The following is a 21,052-nucleotide window of genomic DNA, read 5'->3' as shown; positions in this document are numbered from 1 at the left end:
CTCGGATCTGCCAAGTACGGGTATGTTCGGTACTCGGATCTGCCAAGTACGGGTATGTTCGGTTCTCGGGGAACCCAGCCTTAGCATCCCTAGTTTGTTCCCTATTGTAAAGCGCTATGGAATCTGCTGTCACTATATAAATAAATGATGATAATGATAAGTATCTCCACATTGTTTCACCACTAAGTCATCCATTTATTCATTCGTTCCCGTCCTACACTTAAATATGAATTTCAAAATCACAAACTGTTTTTAATCCCAGTGACAGACTCAATATGTATATTACCGAGAGCAGACATGGTCTGTAGAGAGTTACAAAGGTGGGGGCTATAATTTAGCTACTTCAGTGTGATACCATCTGCCTGCCTCTGTTTCTGATTTTCCTACTTATTTTCCGATTGTTATAACCTGGGCTGAACTGACTGACGTTAAATTATATTTCCCTCATTTAACTCATTAGGTGCAGTTAGTAGTGATTAGTAAATAGGATTAGAAGCCCAGTGAGTGTGATAGGTTACATTGACAGGTATGTCAGACATCTGATTACATTGGTCGGTATGTCGGACATCTGGTTAGATCAGTCGGTATGTCAGACATCTGGTTAGATCGGTCGGTATGTCAGATCGGTCGGTATGTCAGACATCTGGTTAGATCGGTATGTCAGATCGGCCGGTATGTCAGACATCTGGTTAGATCGGTATGTCAGATCGGTCGGTATGTCAGACATCTGGTTAGATCGGTATGTCAGATTGGTCGGTATGTCAGACATCTGGTTAGATCGGTTGGTATGTCACATTGGTCGGTATGTCAGAGATCTGGTTAGATCGGCCGGTATGTCAGATTGGTCGGTATGTCAGACATCTGGTTAGATCGGCCGGTATGTCAGACATCTGGTTAGATCGGTCGGTATGTCAGACATCTGGTTAGATCGGCCGGTATGTCAGACATCTGGTTAGATCGGTCGGTATGTCAGACATCTGGTTAGATCGGCCGGTATGTCAGACATCTGGTTAGATCGGTTTGTATATTAGATCGGTCGGTATGTCAGACATTGGTCAGATCGGTCGGTATGTCAGACATCTTGTTAGATCGGTCGGTATGTCAGACATTGGTCAGATCGGTCGGTATGTCAGACATCTGGTTAGATCGGTTGGTATGTCAGACATCTGGTTGGATCGGCCGGTATGTCAGACATCTGGTTAGATCGGTCGGTATGCTTGATCGGCCGGTATGTCAGACATCTGGTTAGATCGGTCGGTATGTCAGACATCTGGTTAGATCGGTCGGTATATTAGATCGGTCAGTGTGTCAGACATCTGGTTAGATCGGTCGGTATGTTAGATCGGTCGGTATGTTAGATCGGTCAGTATGACAGATCGGTCGGTATGTCAGACATCTGCTGTCTCCAGCCCCGGGACAGACTCCGCTCCCTCCCAGCCCTCCAGTCACTTTCATTGGATCCTGATTAGCTTGTGGTTCACCACATCCTCTTCCTGCCGCTGTTATCACAGCCGCCTCCATCCCTCCCTCTCTCCCAGCACATCCAGGGGAACATGTCGGCCACCCCGGTCCGGTCCCCCACCCTACAGAGCCACAAGATGAAGAAGGACGAGACCTTCCTGGGCAAACTCGGGGGGACCCTGGTCAGGAAGAAGAAAGCGAAAGAGGGTGAGTGAGGGGCTGAGTGTGAGGAGTGTGCTGGGAGCAGGTAGGAGAGGGGTAAGGGGCAGATTACACGGGGCTGAGGGCAGGTAGGAGAGGGGTAAGGGGCAGATTGCACGGGCTGGGGGCAGGTAGCAAAGGGTTAAGGAGCAGATTGCACTGGGCTGGGGGCAGGTACAAAAGGGTTAAGGAGCAGATTGCACTGGGCTGGGGGCAGGTAGAAAAGGGTTAAGGGGCAGATTGCATTGGGCTGAGGGCAGGTAGAAAAGGGTTAAGGGGCAGATTGCACTGGGCTGAGGGCAGGTAGAAAAGGGTTAAGGGGCAGATTGCATTGGGCTGAGGGCAGGTAGGAGAGGGGTAAGGGGCAGATTGTACGGGGCTGATGGCAGGTAGGAGAGGGTTAAGGAGCAGATTGCACGGGGCTGAGGGCAGGTAGCAAAGGGTTAAGGAGCAGATTGCACTGGGCTGAGGGCAGGTAGGAGAGGGTTAAAGGGCAGATTGCATTGGGCTGAGAGCAAGTAGCAAAGGGTTAAGGGGCAGATTGCATTGAGACAGTTATCTATGCTGAAGGTATAGAAAGGATTAAGGGGCATATTTCTCTGGATAGAGCAGGTAGAGGGTTAATAGAGGTGTGGTGTCCAAAACTAATTTGTAGCTGGTCAGGTAACACATAGGTACTTGCACTGTGATTTGTAGCCTGCCCAGAGCAGGAATATATATGTTTGCTCTGTACACTGTATGTGGTATTTGTACAGACTGTCTGTGTACACTGGGGATGTATTGGTAGAAGGCAGCTAGAATCCGTTCTGTTAATACTCTGCCATGCCCCAGTAATTGTAACACACATGAACATGTCTGATCTAGTGTGTGTAGTTGTGTGTAAGTGAGCAGAGGTGTCTTTATGTAGCCTGAGGTCGCACTATACACACATCAGAGACTCTGTAAGGAATAGGCTGTTTATATACAGTGCTTATTACCAGGAGTAATCTGTGCACAAAGTGCATTCGGAGATCTTATTACAATTATATGTCACTATCTATATATCGTTACTCGTGTTACAATGCAGATATTAATCTGGTGGTTTATAAAGATAGCGCTGCAGCTATCATTGAAATCATGTTAGACTGTAGTTCACCAAGTAATAGCTTTGTATGTGCAATTTTGGGAAGACCCCCCCCCCTCATCATCATCATCATCATTATCATCATTATCATCTTCTCAGTCTCTGAAGCTGCCAATTGAAAAGTGTTAGAGAACTATAATATTTCGTAGTGTCTTTTTATTATTAGTGATCTGTTAGATAAACTCCTTAGAAACTTGCATGGCACAAGGTATTCTGACAAATTAGAGTACCAATGTTTCATTTATTTCAAGATGTTTCCCTTACCACTATTGGGTAACTTTAATTGTCTTTTACATGCTGGTGCTAAATATATGGCTTAATAGTTCTAGCTTCCTTCTGTGCTTGTATCCATGCATTTATATCATCATGGCATAGTTATTTTGTTGTTTCCCTGGCATGTGACAAAAGCTGTCCTTAATGCAAAGTACTCCAAAGAGCGGACAACATGCCCCAGGGCAATGAAAAGAAACATCTGTCATTCAGTATATACATGGCTGAAAAACTCAGAAAAAAATAAATCTGTGTTTTGAGCAAACGTTGAAGGATATTTACAAGTGTAACGGCGGTTGTGGCGTGAGCCAATGTCCTGCCCTGTGTGCCACCTTTTAAGGGGTGTGTGGGAATCATTCCTGGGTCCTGAGTGTTTAAAAAGTCTGATCCAGGGTCCCAAGGTTATAAATGTTTCAGGTTTGTGTCTAAGTTATCCCCTTTGACATTCAATGATCGTTTGATTCTACTAGAGCAGTGTTGGCTAACCTGTGACACTCCAGGTGTTGTGCAACTACAAGTCCCAGCATACCCTTGCAGCAACAAGCTGCTATATATTGGCAAAGCATGCTGGGACTTGTAGTTTCACAACACCTGGAGTGTCACAGGTTAACCAACACTGTACTAGAGTAAGTGCAGCTGATATCTGAGTGTTTTTGTATTCCGAGAGAGGGATTCCAGAACACAGAGAGAGAGAGAGAGAGAGAGAGCGCTGGGTGGCACAGTAGTAAACATTGCTGGGTTCATGAGGTCGAGTCCTGACCAGGTCCAAGCTGTGTGGTAGTTGTGTGGGTTTCCTCCCACAGTCCAAAAAAATATACTGGTAGGTTGATTGGCTGCTGACCCTAGTCAGTGGTAGGGAATTTAAACTACGCTCCAAAGGGACATGGACTGATGTGAATTACAAAATACTCTCTGTACAACGCTGGGTAATATGGTGGCCCTATAAAAATAAATAAATGATAGTGAATAATACTAAACAAAGACCTGGGAGTGTTAAAACCAAGTGTATGGTCCAGGTAGGACGCTGCCAGCTGGTTCTGCATGTGAGTCGAGAGGTGTGAGCTCACTTACTTGTTGTTAGAGGGGTCTGGGAGGTTCCAAGACTGCATTTGATAATACCCCCGTATTTCACCAAGGACGGAGTGAGATGACGAATGTACCTGGTAGTGTGAGTAGCTGGCGTGACTGCAACTGTGTAGAAGTGAGAAAGTGAACAATCCTACAATGCAAGATTGTCAGCTCTTATGCCAAGTAATTCTGCTGTCATATGTAATGAGGTGACTGGAGAGTAAGACTGGAAGATGCGATATTGGATTAGAAATGAGCTACTCTCATTTATTTAATCAAAGTGAGATTGCCTCGTTCATTTAATCGCTGATGAGGCTATTACTGCTGTACATGCGTGTTACACGCTTGCTGTTGGTAAACCTGCATGTACATGGCCTGTTTGCTGTTCACCCGCAGAACCCTGTAATGGGAGAGTCTGAGCTGCAGCCGGGTGTAATGGAACAATCCACTACCAGACAAACGGGGTGTACACAAGCCTATAATGGAAAGTCATGTGAAGGTGGAAAATCCTTTTACATAAGCGTGCAAACCGCTCTGAGGCTGGGATCTTAAGAGAGCTGTGCATAATGCCCTTATATATTCATGCACTGAAGCAGTGTTCTAAGGAGGACTGGGCCATATTTCCTCAAATAAAATGTAAGAGGTTCATAGGGGGGTTTCAATGCATAGCGAGGTGTCTCTGGAAGGTCCGCGGAGACCCCTTGTGCTGATGTTGTGGCTGGAAGCTCTGCTCACGAGCGGAGATATCATCATCATTTATTTATATAGCGCCACTGATTCCGCAGCGCTGTACAGAGAACTCATTCCCATCAGTCCCTGCCCCATTGGAGCTTACAGTTTAAATTCCCTAACACACACACACACACACACACACACACACACACACACACACACACACACACAGACGGGTCAATTTTGATAGCAGCCAATTAACCTACCAGTATGTTTTTTGTTTTTGGGAGGAAACCGGAGCACCCAGAGGAAACCCACGCAAACACACGGTGAACATACAAATTCCACACAGATAAGGCCATGGTCGGGGATCGAACTCATGACCCCAGTGCTGTGAGGCAGAAGTGCTAACCACTGAGCCACCGTGCTGCCCACGCCGTACGGTATCTACCGTTATTGCCGTCAGTGTGCGTAGCCGGCCTTCGCTGTGATGTCCTCGCGACACATCCCCCAGCAATTGAATCTCCCCCTTAAACTTGTACAGAAAACCATTACAAGTTATTGCTGCTAAAGGCGACTCTACCGCCCACTGAACCATGGGGTGTACTCTCCTAGCTTTGTTTTCTGTTGAGTGAATAATGACTAAAAGTAAAATTTGTTATGGGTTGTCAATAGGAGATTAGGTTTATCAAATTTTAGGACTTGGTGAGGATTAGATGATTGATGATTGTCAATTATGTCTTGATAAGTAAGACAGATTCAAAGGAGGGTGTGTTTTATTTTTCACATAACTGCCTATGTGTGAGATATATATATATATATATTGCTCTAGCAGGAGACTACTAGTTCCAAACTTATGAGAAGCCTGGGGACTGAGTTGTGATCCCTGCACACACTTTACAGAACATCCTCTAATGTAAATTCCTTTGTTTGCCCCCTTCCTGCCTCAATGTGTCATTTCTGCCCCCTTCTAGTGTCACACAGCATTCCCTGTACTCAGGAAAGCAGCTAGTTCAGTCATTTTCTCATCTTGCATTGTACAGAACATTTCTGTTTTTTTTTTATTACTTCCTTGTGTACAAAAATAAAGTAAACTACTGAAAATGCGAACTTGCCACATTTGTACTGTTCAACAATTCACAGTTACGTTTATACTGCATTAACCTGGACTCGGGTAATTAAATGTCATCAAGCATGGCTTTTATATTCAGTCATTGTCTGGGTTATTGGTCAAACCAGATAACTGTCTCCCTGTTAAAATGGGTCATGAATTGTGAATAGATAGATAGGATTTTACTCCAGCAGGAATGTATGGATTAAGGGATTCCAGAATGCGTGAGAAATGGCATGTTAGCCGCTCAAGGAAACTTAATGTTGTTTAATTTTTTTGCATTTTTTTTCCATTAAAGCTATTTACACGTTATACATGATCCGTGACCCCTTAGAAATTAGTGTATGGGAAGGGGGGGTGGGGGGGCAGACAATAGACAGGAATGTTGCCAAAAACCTCAGCACGGAATGTCCTATAGATTTCACAGTACAAGATAAGTCTCTTTCTCTATTCAGTGTCATTCCCTTGTCAGCTACTTGTGACTTTGTTCAGTTGAGGGTGGTTTATAATAGTTCTTTAATGAGAGTTTTCTGTCTCTTTATGGATGTTATAATATCATCATCACCACCATTTATTTATATAGCACCACTAATTCCGCAGCGCTGTACAGAGAACTCATTCACATCAGTCCCTGCTTCAGTGGAGCTTACAGTCTAAATTCCCTAACATACACACACACACACACACACACACACACACACACACACACACACACAGACACACAGACACACAGACTAAGGGCAATTTAATTGCAGCCAATTAACCTACCAGTATGTTTTCGGAGTGTGGGAGGAAACCGGAGCACCCGGAGGAAACCCGCGCAAACACGGGGAGAACATACAAACTCCACACAGATAAGGCCATGGTCGGGAATTGAACTCATGACCCCAGCGCTGTGAGGCAGAAGTGCTAACCACTGAGCCACCGTGCTGCCCACATCAGATAACATCAGATGCAGAGAACTGTGCTCAGCAAACATCAGAAACCCTAAAGTAAAAATATCTTCCATTGGTTAATCTTAAAAAAAAAACAAAAAACAAAACTCCCAAACAAACCCTCACCCCAGCCATATATTGTGGCAAACGTGCATAAAAACGCCTAAAGAACACAAGGGGGTGGATTTACTTAAACTTCTAAAAAGGAAAAGTGGTTGCTATGGGAACCTCCAATTAGATTCCAGCTATAATTTATCTTGTACATTCTAGAACATGAGAGCTAGAATCTGATTGGTTGCTATGGGCAACACATATTCACTCTTCCTTTTTTGGATGTTTTAATAAATCTAACCCGTTGTGTGTTTGTATATGTTCACGCTGCGTTCACTTTTTTTTTTTTTTTAGTATAACAGGCTTCTGTGGGGGAAATAAATAAAATAAAACGTCCTGTTTTACCTCATTTAAGCTGAACACGTTTGATAAATGCTTCCTAACGTCATCTCGTTGCATTTAATGAGAGAAATGTAGCTTTTCAATTGCGTCGACGCGCATCAGATATGGGGCAAGAAGTGTTTAGTGCATTTTTTTTCTTTCTTAAAACGCATGTAAACGCCAGAATTGTAACATGGGTGTGTATGTAGCCTAATATATTTAGGATTCTGTTGTTGGAGTGTGTGCAGCTCTCGGGTAGATTTACTGCCCCTAGGTCAGGGGGCTGTTACTGGAATGTGGGGGGTGGGGTGGGAGAAACCCTATAAATTTCCACTACCCTATTGACTATAAACACTGTGGATAATGGACCCTAATTCCTCTTTAATTCCAGGCTAGTGCACTGACACACCAAAATATTGTGCAATATGTGAAAAGTCTACCTATCTAGCTCAAGCCAGAGAATATGATGCTGTCTCACACATACGTGTTAATTCAAATATGTTTTATACTAAATATTTAGTGGTTAGCACTTCTGCCTCACAGCGCTGGGGTCATGAGTTCAATTCCCGTCCATGGCCTTATCTGTGTGGAGTTTGTATGTTCTTCCTGTGTTCGTGTGGGTTTCCTCCGATACTCCAAAAACATACTGGTAGGTTAATTGGCTGCTATCAAAATTGACCCTAGTCTGTGTCTGTCAGTGTGTGTGTGTATGTTAGGGAATTTAGACTGTAAGCTCCAATGGAGCAGGGACTGATGCGAGTGAGTTCTCTGTACAGCGCTGCGGAATCAGTGGCGCAATATAAATAAATGGTGATGATGATGAACTGCCAAATTAAATTGCCACAGATTCAAGAAGGAAATTACAGCCCAAAAAGACCTGACATAACGACATTAATATGACAAGGCTGTGTGGTATATTCTCTCTGTCCTATCTGCAGGATGCAGTGTGGGTCTTATGCTTGCACTGTCACTATACTATAAGGATATTCAGTACAAAGTATTATATTGTGCAGTTTTACTTCTCGGCTATCTCACTAGTGTTCACTGGCGGTCAGGTCTCCCGACCTTCACAAAAGTGAGTTTTTATTCATTTATTTATTTCACAGCAGAATTTTGTGATTTTTAAACTTAACAGAACAGTGTTCTATAAAGACCCTCGTTAGTCTTGTTATGATACTAAGATTAGTATACAGGTTATTAAGGGAACTATAGACATATTCTAAAGGGGTATCCTTTGCAATATTCTTAATTTTAATTAAATGCACAGTACTATATGTTTTGCTGGATGGCATTAGTTTATAATTTAGCATGTGTGGACAACTACACAGTGCCACTTTCTTGTTCTATATTCGAGACAGAATTCTCAGTATCTCTTATTTTGCCTCATGTATGAACAAGCAACGTCCTGTGTTTTTAGTTGGCTTTCTGTCTTGTAGGATTTTGTCTTATTATGTATGTACGGGTGGCTGCAGAGTAGCACATTTTTTGGGCTTGAACTTTTAATATGTCCTCATGCTAACATTTAACGCCAATAACACAAAAAACATTATTATATATTTACAAATATGGTATTGACTTGTTTGTGGTATACAAATAGCTTAAGTTAATCTTTTGATCTTTCTCTGGATGATTTTTGGATTGCCCCTGTGTGTAGGTGCACAGTGGGCCTGATTCATTAAGGAAAGTTAAGTAAAAAATTGAAAGTAGTCTCCTGGACAAAACCATGTTACAATACCTGGGGTGCAAATTAGTTTTCTATTTTGCACATACGTTAAAGACTGTCAGTTTTTGTACATGTAGCACACAAATAATTGATAGCTTATTTGTACACTGAAATTTAAAGTTGATATTTGTGTACTACATGAAAAAACAGTCAGTATTTAACTTATGTGCAAAACAGAAAATTAATTTGCACCCCTTGCATTGTAACATGGATTTTTGTCCAGGAGAAAACTTACTCATTTTTTTTTTTACTTTCCTTAATGAATCAGGCCCAGTGTCTCTACAAGGAGCCTGCACAGCAGTCTGGTCTCGCCTCCTGATCTATTTTATGCTATAAGTGTGTACTAACATTGTGTTGTATAAAGAGATCGATCATCTTAGTGGATGGATGTTAGCAGGCTGATCACAGTGACGGGTGTTGTTAGTTTGTTTTACTGTAGTCTCAAAATTCACACATTTAGCAAAATTGGATAGTGTGTATCCTGTGCTGGAGGGTGGGCACTAAGGGCATGCTGGGTGTATGCAGATAAGTCATACGTGCCAACCCTCCCTGACTGTCAGGGAGACTCCCTGAAATACGGGTGATCTCCCTCACTCCCTGAAGAGTCTGGCATTCTCCCTGATGCTGAGCCAGTACAAGACGTGGTTGGCTTCGCCATCTGTGGCATGATGACACAGTTCAGAAATTGCTGCCTATGTCCATGTATTGATGCCTATGGAGGTGGCCATTTTAATGGAGACCAAGATTTAATCAAAGACTGACAGGTAAGACACCATGACTTCAGTAATGGAGACAGAAATGTAAAAGACACTTCAGTCTCTAGAGATTCATTACCTGCTTTTCTTTAAGGCATAGTTGCCTACTCTTCCAGAATGTCCGGGAGACACCCACATTACTGGGAGACCTCCTGGGAGAGCAGGGCAACCTCCCGGTCCTCTCCCCCGCAATAGATAAGTGGTGGTGGTGGGGGGGCTTAATGACGCAAATATCGTGTCATCTTAGCTCCACCCCTTGTGTAACTGGCCAAAATTGTGATAATTGTTTAGAGGGCATTACCAAAAATGATGCAATTAGTCAAGCCCCGCCCCCACACGCCTACCTCCCCCGGGATCTCCATAAAGCCAACGAGGAAAAGTTGGCAAGTAAGAGATAAGTGCATCTCTTGGTAAAAGCAATTGCTGGTTGGTTGCTGTTGTTTAGTGTCATTTTAGCATCCAAATGCAATGTTGATAAACTGTGTGTTTACATAATGATCAATATAATATATGCATCAGAATAGGGCAGTCGGGAACAAAGGTGGAATTGGAGATTTGGAGTAAAACAAGAGAAGAGGTGGAAGTTAAGGAAAGTGATCCGCTGCTTAATTATAGCCAATTACAGAATTTCCACTCATTCCAATCCATCATGTTTTATCAACTGAACACTTGTGTGAGTGACAGTCTATCCAATGCAATCAGATTGAAATTGCCAATTTGATTGATTATCCAGTTGCTTTCTGTGAAATATTTCCATCTGAAAGGGTTGTATTGAAGCAGACTTAAGTGTGTGTGTTGTAATTGTACCATTTGCTCGCTACATGGAGATTGCTTTTCTATAGCGGTCTCTATCTTTTTTTTTTTATGTCTATATTGCTAAAATCAGTTGTTTTCTTCCTTGTGATAAAAATAATCATTGGTAAAAATAGCATTTTTAGAATTTTATCATCCGCCATTAAACTAGCAGCAGGAATCCCTTACATACAAACCCCACTTCCTCCTGCTTATTTTTACTGGCAGTGGATGTGAACATCCATCTTCCTGGCTTTGTATATGTTTGTCTACATGCAAAATTCAAGGTTATAGTGACCAGACGTCACTAAAAAAAAAAAAAGCCCCATCCTCTCCTGAGGTCACCTATGGCGCCATCTGCTGTTTGTAATTCATATTGCACGTTGCAGGAGACGCCCTCTCTTGCAGTCCTACTTGGGTGGATATCTTCTTTTCATCATAGTTGAGTCACAGTCAAGCATCTTGTATCATATGGGTGTGGCAGAGCATTAAGGGTGTGGGGCCAAGTCTTGTGGTTAATGTTTTTTTCCAGCTGATGAGTCACAAGACATTCGCTGTCACATTCGTGCAGCTGCCTATTAGATTAAATAATAAATGTTATTAGAAGTCACTTAATGCTAAAACTGCAGATTTGAATCATTAGGTGTCTGTTAAGAGAGCGCAAATCTCAGTGAAGCACGGCTGTTATTTACCATGTCTGGTTTTCTCCTGGTTATATACCTGCAGCCTAGCACCGTCGGTGAATGGTGGAAGTGCGTGCGTTTAGCTCCTCCACAACTGAGGGATCCAGCGACACCGGAGAGGCTTCAGCTGGATCCCAATGTAAAAGACCATTAAACGCCACCCAGAGATGGCGTTACTTTGCAAAGTTTACACAGCTTAATAAATTGATTAGTGCTGCTGTCCCCATAGATGTCTATGGTGGTGAGCTTTAGTAATGGGGATAAGGTCAACGCCTGAGAAATTGGAGATATCTCCAGTGTCGACACTTTCATTATCATCATCATTTATTTATATAGCACCAACATATTCCGTAGCGCTTTACAATTGGGGACAAACATAGTAAACTAATAAACAAAGTGGGTAAAACCATACTTGCCCACTTTCTTCAGCTCCCTTCCGGGAGCCAGCCAGTGGAGGGGGCGTGAGGGGGGCGGGGCGGCCAAAATTGCATCATTTTGGACCCGCCCCCTGTGATGTCATGACACAAACACGTCATTTGACAGCGGGGGGCGGGGCCAAATGCCGCGATTCACCGGGAATCGGGAATCGCGGCGTTTGGGATCTAATTCTGCCCACTACACTAGGAAGTGGGGCACTTCCTAGTGAAGTGGGCAGAATTCGGGAGATTGCCACACTCGATCGGGAGACTCTCGCAAAATGCGGGAGTCTCCCGGACATTCCGGGAGAGTTGGCAAGTATGGGTAAAACAGACAAAGAGGTGAGAAGTCCCTGCTCGCAAGCTTACAATCTTTGATAAAAAGCGGTGAAAGAGCCTTTTTCTGGCGTTTACATCGGCATTTTGGCATTTCACCGCTCCTTAAATGGACCCCATCGTCTTTGTAAGTAAGAGCACAAAGTGTTAAATAAAAAAAAGCACAATACAATATTGAAAAAAGTAAAACTTCTCATCCGTTTGGTATTGCTCCAAATCCGGTGTAAAGATATAGGCTGGGTTTATGAAGATCAGTGCATGTGGCATATGTAAGGGAAAGAAGTAAAAAAAGAAAATCAAACAGAGTAGAATAGAAATACCCCCCCCCCCCCCCCAAAAAAAACAAACACACCAAAAAACCTAGTAACTAAACAATGAGGTATATTTCTATGCCAGGTCTGGCTTGTCATAGAAAATATGTATACATTATGCACTCCCCTCCCCCTTATATAATCCGGAATTTTAAAAAGCAAAATTGGGACAAGCTAAATCCTGCTGTCAATCAGGCCAAACATTCATGATCCACCCAAAGAGGACGACTTTCACACGAGCCACACCCACTTTCTGATAGGCCACACCCCTACTGAGGTCCAAGGATAAGACTGTCCCATCAAAATCATGACTATTGTACCAGTTTACAGATGTCCCCCCACCCCCTATATGAGAGCCATGTATACAAATTATTTAATCCATAATCTTACTTTACAAATACAACTCCCCATTTTATTAAACAAATCTTAGTGTTTTACCTTTGTCCAGAAATCCGCATTTTAGGGAAAGTGCTGCAAGGAGCGTGTCCACCGAATGTGCAATTATCACACACTGTCCTAACTGCATTTTCTCTAAAGCCCAATAATCTGCACGCTCCCTGCTCTGCAAACACGCTGCACGGTGCACCAGACACCTGATGCACCATGCAGGCGGGTATTATGTTATTGTAGCAGTGATATGACTCCCAGGGCTCAGTGATCTTCAGAGTTGCCAACTGTCAGTAAGTTTACTGACTGTCAAAAGTTACATTTACAACCATCGGTGAGAAAGGAGCAGAGTGGTCTGTGAAAACCAGATATAAGAATGCAATCAGAAGTGCAGCAAAAAAATTGTAGATTATTGTAATTTAATGTTTGGGCAAACGTCACATTTAATGTGTCAGTAAAAAATGCTTGTTGTACAGTTTTTTTTGTGTGTTTGCTTTGTAATAATATCTCAAATCTAAATATGATGTCGCTGTTTTCTTGTGAATTGGCTGTTACCGTTGTCTGCATTATTAAAATGGCTGCCTCCACTGCCTAGGTGACTAGCGCTCTTTAAAAGCCAACCATTGCTGTTTAACAAGCCTTAGATGTGTATTTATATAGTAACAGTCTGCAATAAAAACTGTTAGTTACATCCACATGTGGCGCAATAGCTCCAATATCGATCATTGAACGGTCCTTTTGCGCATTTTCTGTCATTACTTTACTGTTTCTTTCAAATATAGACACTAATTACACTATAACAACAATAGACATGCTTTAAACAGTCAGCCACCGACCAATGTCTCTGTTCTTTTCACTAGTTTTCTTCAGTATATTGCAGGCCCGCAGCGTGCAAATAAGTAAGCTGGAACGGGTGCCTATCTTTAAATACAACACCACGTAAGAGGTGCCCAGCGTACGGCACATTCTGCCCTGCTGGGAAGCTGGCACAGATCCCTATTATCCTGTCTGCACAGTACACACACCGTGGCGAGGCGTTTGTCTTGTAAGAAAATCGTGTTCATCCATTGCACGTTCAGTTCCACAGTGGTCTGTCCGTTTTACTCCATAAATTCCTGTCAGACGGCGGTTGTTAGAGGCCGGAGAAGGCTGCTCTTTTATTGCCAGGATTTCAGCTGTCCAGACCCTTCCAACTCGCTCAGCCCTCCTGTCTCATCCTATCGTCACCCTGTCAGAAATAACCTGGCCTGAGTCTGGCTCCAGTGTCTGTACTACACCCTCCCGCAGCTCTGCCACACTGCTGACCCCCCAAACTGAGACCATCATGTCCGGCCTTCTGTGCAGAAAACGCAGGAAAGAGGTGTCCTCGGCGGCCGAAAAGACAGGTTTGGAGATTTTACCTCATAAAAGGTTTTGATTGGCAGCAGATATGAAGACCCCGTCCGTGTATAGGAATAATATAGATGTTTACCAGTCGGTTTCAGGGACGTACACGTTCCCCGCGCCGCACTGCGCCAAGCAACACTGATGTCCGTGTTTCTGCTTTTCGGTTGTTCGTCTTGTCATCGCTGGTTAAACCTGTAGCTGAAATTATCATTTTAGCCCATAAATGTTGTTGCATTAGTGCTGATCCCTCTGTGTACATCTATGCTTCTAGTACACGGTGTGGATATTTGCCGTGTGACTATCATGTAAGGATTTGTCCCGATATATGTCCCCATTTTCAGTACTGACCAAGTGGAATATTGTCTGTAAATACACTTTTTATATACACTTATTTGCAGTCAGTATGTACAAAACGCTAACATTTTATTCAGCACCGTACAATTTAAAGATGAACAGACAAAACGTATCTATTTCAGGCCTTTCATTAGCGTTTACCTAATAAGTTACGAGATAATTGACCGCTTGTAAATAAAGTTGAATTTTCTGTTCTATTGCTATAAATGTATGTCGTTATTCTCACAGTATTTTATTCGGTACAATGTCTATTACTGTCAATTATATCATCTAATGTACATGGTGTAATATGTATAATTAATTATGGTCCTATTGTTGATTAAAATAAGCACAATGTTATGTTTCGGCTGAGGAAACGGCACAGACACTTCCATGCATGTTACAGAATGCAGCGTTTCAGGGTGTTATAAATAGAATATATTTCTGACTAAAATTAAATGCATCTTGTAATCTGTTATATTACTTTTTTTTTTTTTTTCCCAGTGTCCGATCTCCAGGAAGAGGGCAAGAATGCTATCAACGCCCCAATGTCTCCGACCCCCATCGACATTCACCCGGAGGACACGATGCTCGGTACAGAATGATTCTGGGTGTAGTGTGAACCCCCCATTGTTACAGTTACATCTGGTCATTAAATTTTAAAGGGACCTTGACCCTATATTTTCTATTTTCCTTTTGCATTTGCCTAATGTAAATCTACAGGGATATGTGCATAGAAATACACTTGGGGGATATATTTACTAAACTGCGGGATTGAAAAAGTGGAGATGTTGCCTATAGCAACCAACCAGATTCTAGTTGTCATTTTGTAGAATGCGCTAAATAAATGACAGCTAGAATCTGATTGGTTGCTATAGGCAACATCTCCACTTTTTCAAACCCGCAGTTTAGTAAATATACCCCCTTGATGTAGGAAATGACCCAGGTTCTGTGAGTCGGCGTACAGAGTTCACCGTTCAGTACCCAACCGTTATTGATCTGCTCCCAGAATCCCGCTGACAATCTAATGGCTGCATGATAATCCTCTCGCCATATAACAGCGCCGGTAGCCTGATGGCGGGAGATATGTGTCACATGACATTGGTTCAGTGTATGACGTCAGACAAGAGGTCCAGACGTTATGGCGGAGATGTAGCAAAAATAAATTGCCCATAACCTTAAACTATGTCTAGCTATACATTTCCCTGGCACAGTTAAGGCCAGAAATGTTTGGAGTTAGTGTCCCCCTTTTATGCATTTACTTCTAAATCTGCAATTGTTTGTTCAGTTGTTCTGTGTCTTTTTTTAGTGTCACTCTGGTTAGACGACTCACAGCAACGATTGGTGTCTTTGTTGTACAATATTGTCCTGTTAGTTATAAGCTTATCCTATCGCCTCTCTTGGGTGCAGAATCACGCTAGTCTGTGTTTTAAATTCCTGGGGAAACGCCATGTGTCCGAAATATGCCAACCGCTACCTACTAGCTGTCTGAAACTTACTTGAACATTTAAATAAACACGATTCTCCTTTTGTAGGTTTAATAAAAATTAGGATTCCCTGACGAAGGACACGTTCGATGGATCTTATAGTCCTGTTATATTTCCAGTATATACCATTTATCAGTTTCTGTGGCAGGAGAGTTGTCGCTGGGTGTTATCACATTCTTGGTATCGATGTAATGTTCTTATATTAACTCATTGAGGCAGACGTTAACATGCACAGTTTAAAAACAAAAGTTAAATGTTCCAATTGAAAAAAATATTACTGCTATGTACCTTGTTACCTAAATTGTATGGTATAGAACTATACATTATCAGTAGTCTCTAACTGGCGTCATCTCCGTTCTGGTCAATGCTTGTTCATTATAAGCAAATGCGCTAAGGGCCTGATTTATTTTGCAACGCAATGTGAACGCAGCTTGCATTTAGAGCATTAAAATAGCAACAAGGCTTTGCACATGTGCCCGAAGAACAAGGATAGAACACGTAAACATATTTTGTGTTTGGCTCGTTAAGTAAATCTTTTATTCACACTTTTTTTTTTTTTCCTGTTCATTTGTGTCCTCTCTTTCCACTGGAAAATATAGATTTGTATATCTATGCAATAAAAGGGAACGAAGTTACCTAAAATACATTGGACCCCTGGGTTATGACCACAGCATCACTCCATGCCGATGAATAGTTTCCAGAGATATTTTGGGTTATTCTCCTTCCTGTATTTCCATTTATTTCATTATTGTCACTGACTGGGGAAGATCGTCTCCTGCCATGTCTCTAACTGGCTCTCTGTTTTGTCAACACACAGAGGAGAATGAGGAACGCACGATGATAGACCCCACCTCTAAAGAGGACCCCAAGTTTAAGGAGCTTGTAAAGGTAAAGAAAATATTCCTCTGACCTGTTATACCGCAGTGCAATCATCATTTACTAATTTGGTTTAATATTCTAGGGCCTGATTCATTAAGGATCTTAACTTGAGAAACTTCTCATTTCAGGTAGAGATGAGCGGGCTCGGATTCCGCTAATCCGAGCCCACCCGAACAGTGCGGATCCGAACAGGATCCGAGCACTGTTCGGATATTTCCGGCGGGCAAAAAATTGAAAACGAGGCTCTGTCGTCCAAGTCTCGCGTCGAATCTCGCGAGGGGTGGGAGGGAGGGCCCAGAACAATTCCATCTTGTACCTCTTTTTTTGGCATTATGTGCTCAAGCTACCTCGGTGCAACCTTTTGGCCTAAAAACAATATTGTGAGGTGTTCAGAATAGACTGGAAATTAGTGGAAATGATTGTTATTGAGGTTAATAATAATAGCGTAGGAGTGAAAAAAAACCCCACAAAACTGGTTTTTAGCACTTTTTATGCCTTCTTAAAAATAAATCAGAACCAAAACCTTTCGTCTGATGTTTTGGCAAAACAAATCAGAACCCAAAACTTCAAGCTAATCAGAACCCAAAACCCAAAACACTAAAAGTGGCCGGTGCACACCCTTAATTTCAGTCTCCTGGACAAAACCATGTTACAATGCAACAATGCAAGGGGTGCAAATTAGTATTCTGTTTTGCACATAAGTTAAATACATAAGTTAAATACTGACCTGTTTTGTCATGTAGCACACAAATATCACCAAATAATCGGTGTACAAATAAGCTATCAAGTATTTGTGTGCTACATGAAAAAACAGTCAGTATTTAACTTATGTGCAAAACAGAAAGCTAATTAGCACCCCTTGCATTGTAACATGGTTTTGTCCAGGAGACTGAAATAAGAAGTTTCTCAAGTTAAGATCCTTAATGAATCGGGCCCCTAATCTTTTCATGACTAAATGAAACCTAAGTATCTTAATGTTATTTTTTTTTTTTTTTGCCCAGTCTAAAAAATGTAGAGCGAGGTTCAGTTGCAGACTTATTTATCAGTTCATCAAATTTACTGAATCCAATATTATAAATATGGTTTACATTCCTTTAATATCCGAGAAATGTTTATTAAGTGCAAAACTCCACAGTGATCCTGGTTCTCTGTCCCATTGATTGTTATAATCTATTGTTAAACCTGTACGAAGTATTGTACGTAGTCGCCCCCTGGTGGCCAAATCATTTGTAACAGTGATAGAATGTTGATTTATCTAGGACAGATTGATATACGAAGGGCTTAGTAAATCAAATATAGGATTTCTTTTCAGAGACAGTGTTTTGTTTTTCTAAAAACACATTTTTTGTTATATTTAATAACCATAGAATTTAAACAAAAAGTTATTCATTTGGCATCCAGACTTAAATTTTAAAGATTTTTTTTTTTAATGCAGTACATGGTCCACAATGACCATTTCAGTTCCCACTTGTCTGAATGGGGAAGATTTCCCCCCTTTTTTTTTTTTTTCTTTCTTGCAATATATAGGCTATTATTTAAAAAGCTCCTGTCATTTAGACACAGTGGAGGTAGTTTACAATATACAGTTAGTTCTCGTGCATATTCATGGCGACAGTACCTCAGTAGGTCGTTGGTACCTAGTGAAATGATTCTCCTGAATCTTGGCTCCGCCCACAAGATGGCTGCTGACGCTGCATGTAGAGGACATGTGACCTTTACCTGCATGAACAATTTTTTTTGTGTACATTACGCTGTATCATTAAATAAGCCTCATACTGATTTTTGTTTAACCCCCAAAATCACATGGCAGCAAAATCACATGACAGCAAAATCACATGACAGCCTACAGCAGATGGCAATAAGTATATCCATAACCCACAGTAACTTTTTAATTTGTTTTTATTCCTTTAGCTTTAGAACTCTTTTTATTTTAGTTTGTGAATGTCTGAAAATTCTATCTTCCAGGAGAGAAAAAAAAAATATTCATCTGAAACTGCTCCATATAGTAATAAATCCGGCAGCTGGTCACACATTAGAGGCACGAGGCTGCGATCTCCTCTTGCAATGCTTTGCGTTCTCTGTAATTAACTTTCTAAGTCCATGAAACGTCCTTTTTCCTGCTCTGCTTATTACTGTGACTCATGACGCGTGTTCTGTTCCCTTCCTGCTTTGTATGTTATTAGAAGATAAGTTATATCTTATTGGTTGCTGTCATTCTGTCTGTTTAATTTTTGTTTGAGAACAAGATGATCTTTTATTTAACAAAAAAAAAAACCGTGACGCGCACGATCGCATGACGGAACTCCAGATACACAGCCGTGTGTCGTCTTCATAGGGTGGTGGATAAATACTTATGTCTGCTAGACTTCAATGTTATTAGTACTTTATTGGGATTATATACATGTACAGAGGGGGTCCAGACGTGGACAGTGGTCAGTTTGAGACAAACATCCATAATGTGTTGGTGTCTTCTGAACTGCGGGTTTGAAGAAGTGGAGATGTTGCCTATAGCAACCATTCAGATTCTAGCTGTCATTTTGTAGAATGCAGTAAATAAATAACTAGAATCTGATTGGTTGCTATAGGCAACATCTCCACTTTTTCAAACCCGCAGTTTAGTAAATATACCCCCTGGTGTAGGTCAAGTTTATCTCTAGGATGACCCTCTAGTAAGAACAGGCGGGTTATACCAACTTGGACCAACTCTTTAAGACAAACAGAATGTTCAGAGAAGGGACAGAGCTGATTATTCATAGTTCTCACATATGGGACTGACTGAAGGCTACAGGCTGCTACTGACCTTGGCTGTGAGTGAGAAGGACGGAACAATCTAGCAGTAATCTAAGATACAGGCGGAGGTATGTCGTGTCTGCCTGTACCCTGAGGCTTGTGAGTGACTGCAGACCCCTCTTCCTTCTCAATGCTGCATTGTACTTGATCTCCACGGATCGTTACAAAGCCTGGTTTATAATACCACAATGTGCCCGGAACTCCTACAATCTCTAACAATGCTGAGCATACAGGCAGAGTCACAGTCTCCTCTGCCCTCTACAGTCTGCATTAACCTGCAGGAGTCCATCAGTGGTTACCCCTTGGCTCCTGCCGATGAGTGGGGACTGGCATGGGGGGAGCAGCATGCCCACAGAGGGAAGATCGGAGCTGAGTGGGCAGAAGAGAGGGAAAGGATGTTGACCGATCAGGAAAGATTCAGAGACACAACAACCGGAGTCCGCATAGAAAGGGAGGGAGTAGGGGGTGCGCTCATGTGAGGTTTCTGCAGACGGGGGTGAGGTATTTGGGGAGGACCATGGTATCTGCAACACCTAACACTTTGCATGTTATTGGGAAAAACTAACCCAGCAATACTAAAGCAGTTTCTTCGGAATGTTAGGAAATGCATTCAGACATCTGATTGGTGGCCATAGTCACAGGTAACAGCTTGTCTCTGCCTTTACAGGTCCTTATAGACTGGATTAACGAGGTTCTAGTGGAGGAGCGGATCATCGTGAAGAATCTGGAGGAAGATTTTTATGACGGACAAGTCTTACAAAAGCTTTTAGGTGATTAACCCTATAAATACAGCGGACGTTATTCTGTTACAATTATTTTTAAGAAATTATCACTGGTATCTTTTATGTTTATAAGGTGCCACAATGGGTCTGACGCGCCATACAGAGAGCATACAGTAATATAGTACATAACCTGATAGGGCAGTGCCATATAGGCAAGACCGTACAATATAAAGCAACGAGAAGCTGGGCCATCCGCTACGAGGTGGGGTATAACTTCTCAGTGTAACTTGTGAAAATTATGAGAATTGGGGGAACGGAGGGCAGACTAGGGAGCAGATCGGCACAAGCTGAGCCTTTACCCAGGTGGATGAGTGCAGGAACAGAGACATTGATGGAGGAAAGGAGAAGACGCAGGTGAGCTGACGGCATAGATAATGACAGGAGACCATGAGAGATCAAGGTCCTGGTCAGGAGAGCTTACAGCCTAGCGGGGATAAACTAAAAGGGCTGAGTTGGCGTGATGGCGGCAGATGGATGGGTTAGGAGGAGAACTGGTCGGCTTTGGGTTTGTGAAGTGAGGGAGTGAGTTGCAGAGTCTGGGGGCAGCACGGGAGAAGTCTGGGAGGAGGAGAGGTGGTGGTCGTTGGCAGAACTGGGAGGGCGGGAGTGAGGTCGGAGGTGTTGAGGAGGAATTGTTCTATCTCGCACTTACTTGGATGACAGAACAACATTTTCTCCATAAATTAAGTTGCTGAAGAAGTCAATCACACTCCATGTCA

The 21,052-nt window shown here is 42.4% G+C and overlaps 1 protein-coding gene across 3 annotated transcripts in view; it reads left to right on the top strand.

Annotated features, from left to right (window-relative positions):
* The first annotated feature begins 1,387 nt into the window (after positions 1 to 1,387).
* Positions 1,388 to 21,052, top strand: part of PARVB (parvin beta) — a 38,552-nt gene continuing 18,887 nt past the window's right edge. The window contains exons 1-4 of one of the 3 annotated variants that reach the window (XM_075210265.1): positions 1,388 to 1,668; positions 14,900 to 14,989; positions 16,700 to 16,770; positions 20,219 to 20,321. In XM_075210265.1, coding sequence (XP_075066366.1) covers positions 1,554 to 1,668; positions 14,900 to 14,989; positions 16,700 to 16,770; positions 20,219 to 20,321 — 379 coding nt within the window. In that variant the 5' untranslated portion in view covers positions 1,388 to 1,553. Of the gene's footprint in view, positions 1,669 to 8,240; positions 8,349 to 13,805; positions 14,062 to 14,899; positions 14,990 to 16,699; positions 16,771 to 20,218; positions 20,322 to 21,052 lie in introns of those variants that run through there. The other 2 variants (XM_075210267.1, XM_075210266.1) reach the window with 2 other exon arrangements.

The sequence above is a fragment of the Mixophyes fleayi genome, chromosome 4 (genome assembly GCF_038048845.1).
Source record: "Mixophyes fleayi isolate aMixFle1 chromosome 4, aMixFle1.hap1, whole genome shotgun sequence".
In the NCBI taxonomy this organism is placed as follows: domain Eukaryota; kingdom Metazoa; phylum Chordata; class Amphibia; order Anura; family Limnodynastidae; genus Mixophyes; species Mixophyes fleayi.
The sequence above is the reverse complement of the archived record's forward strand: the minus strand, read 5'-3'. Positions and strand labels throughout refer to the sequence as shown.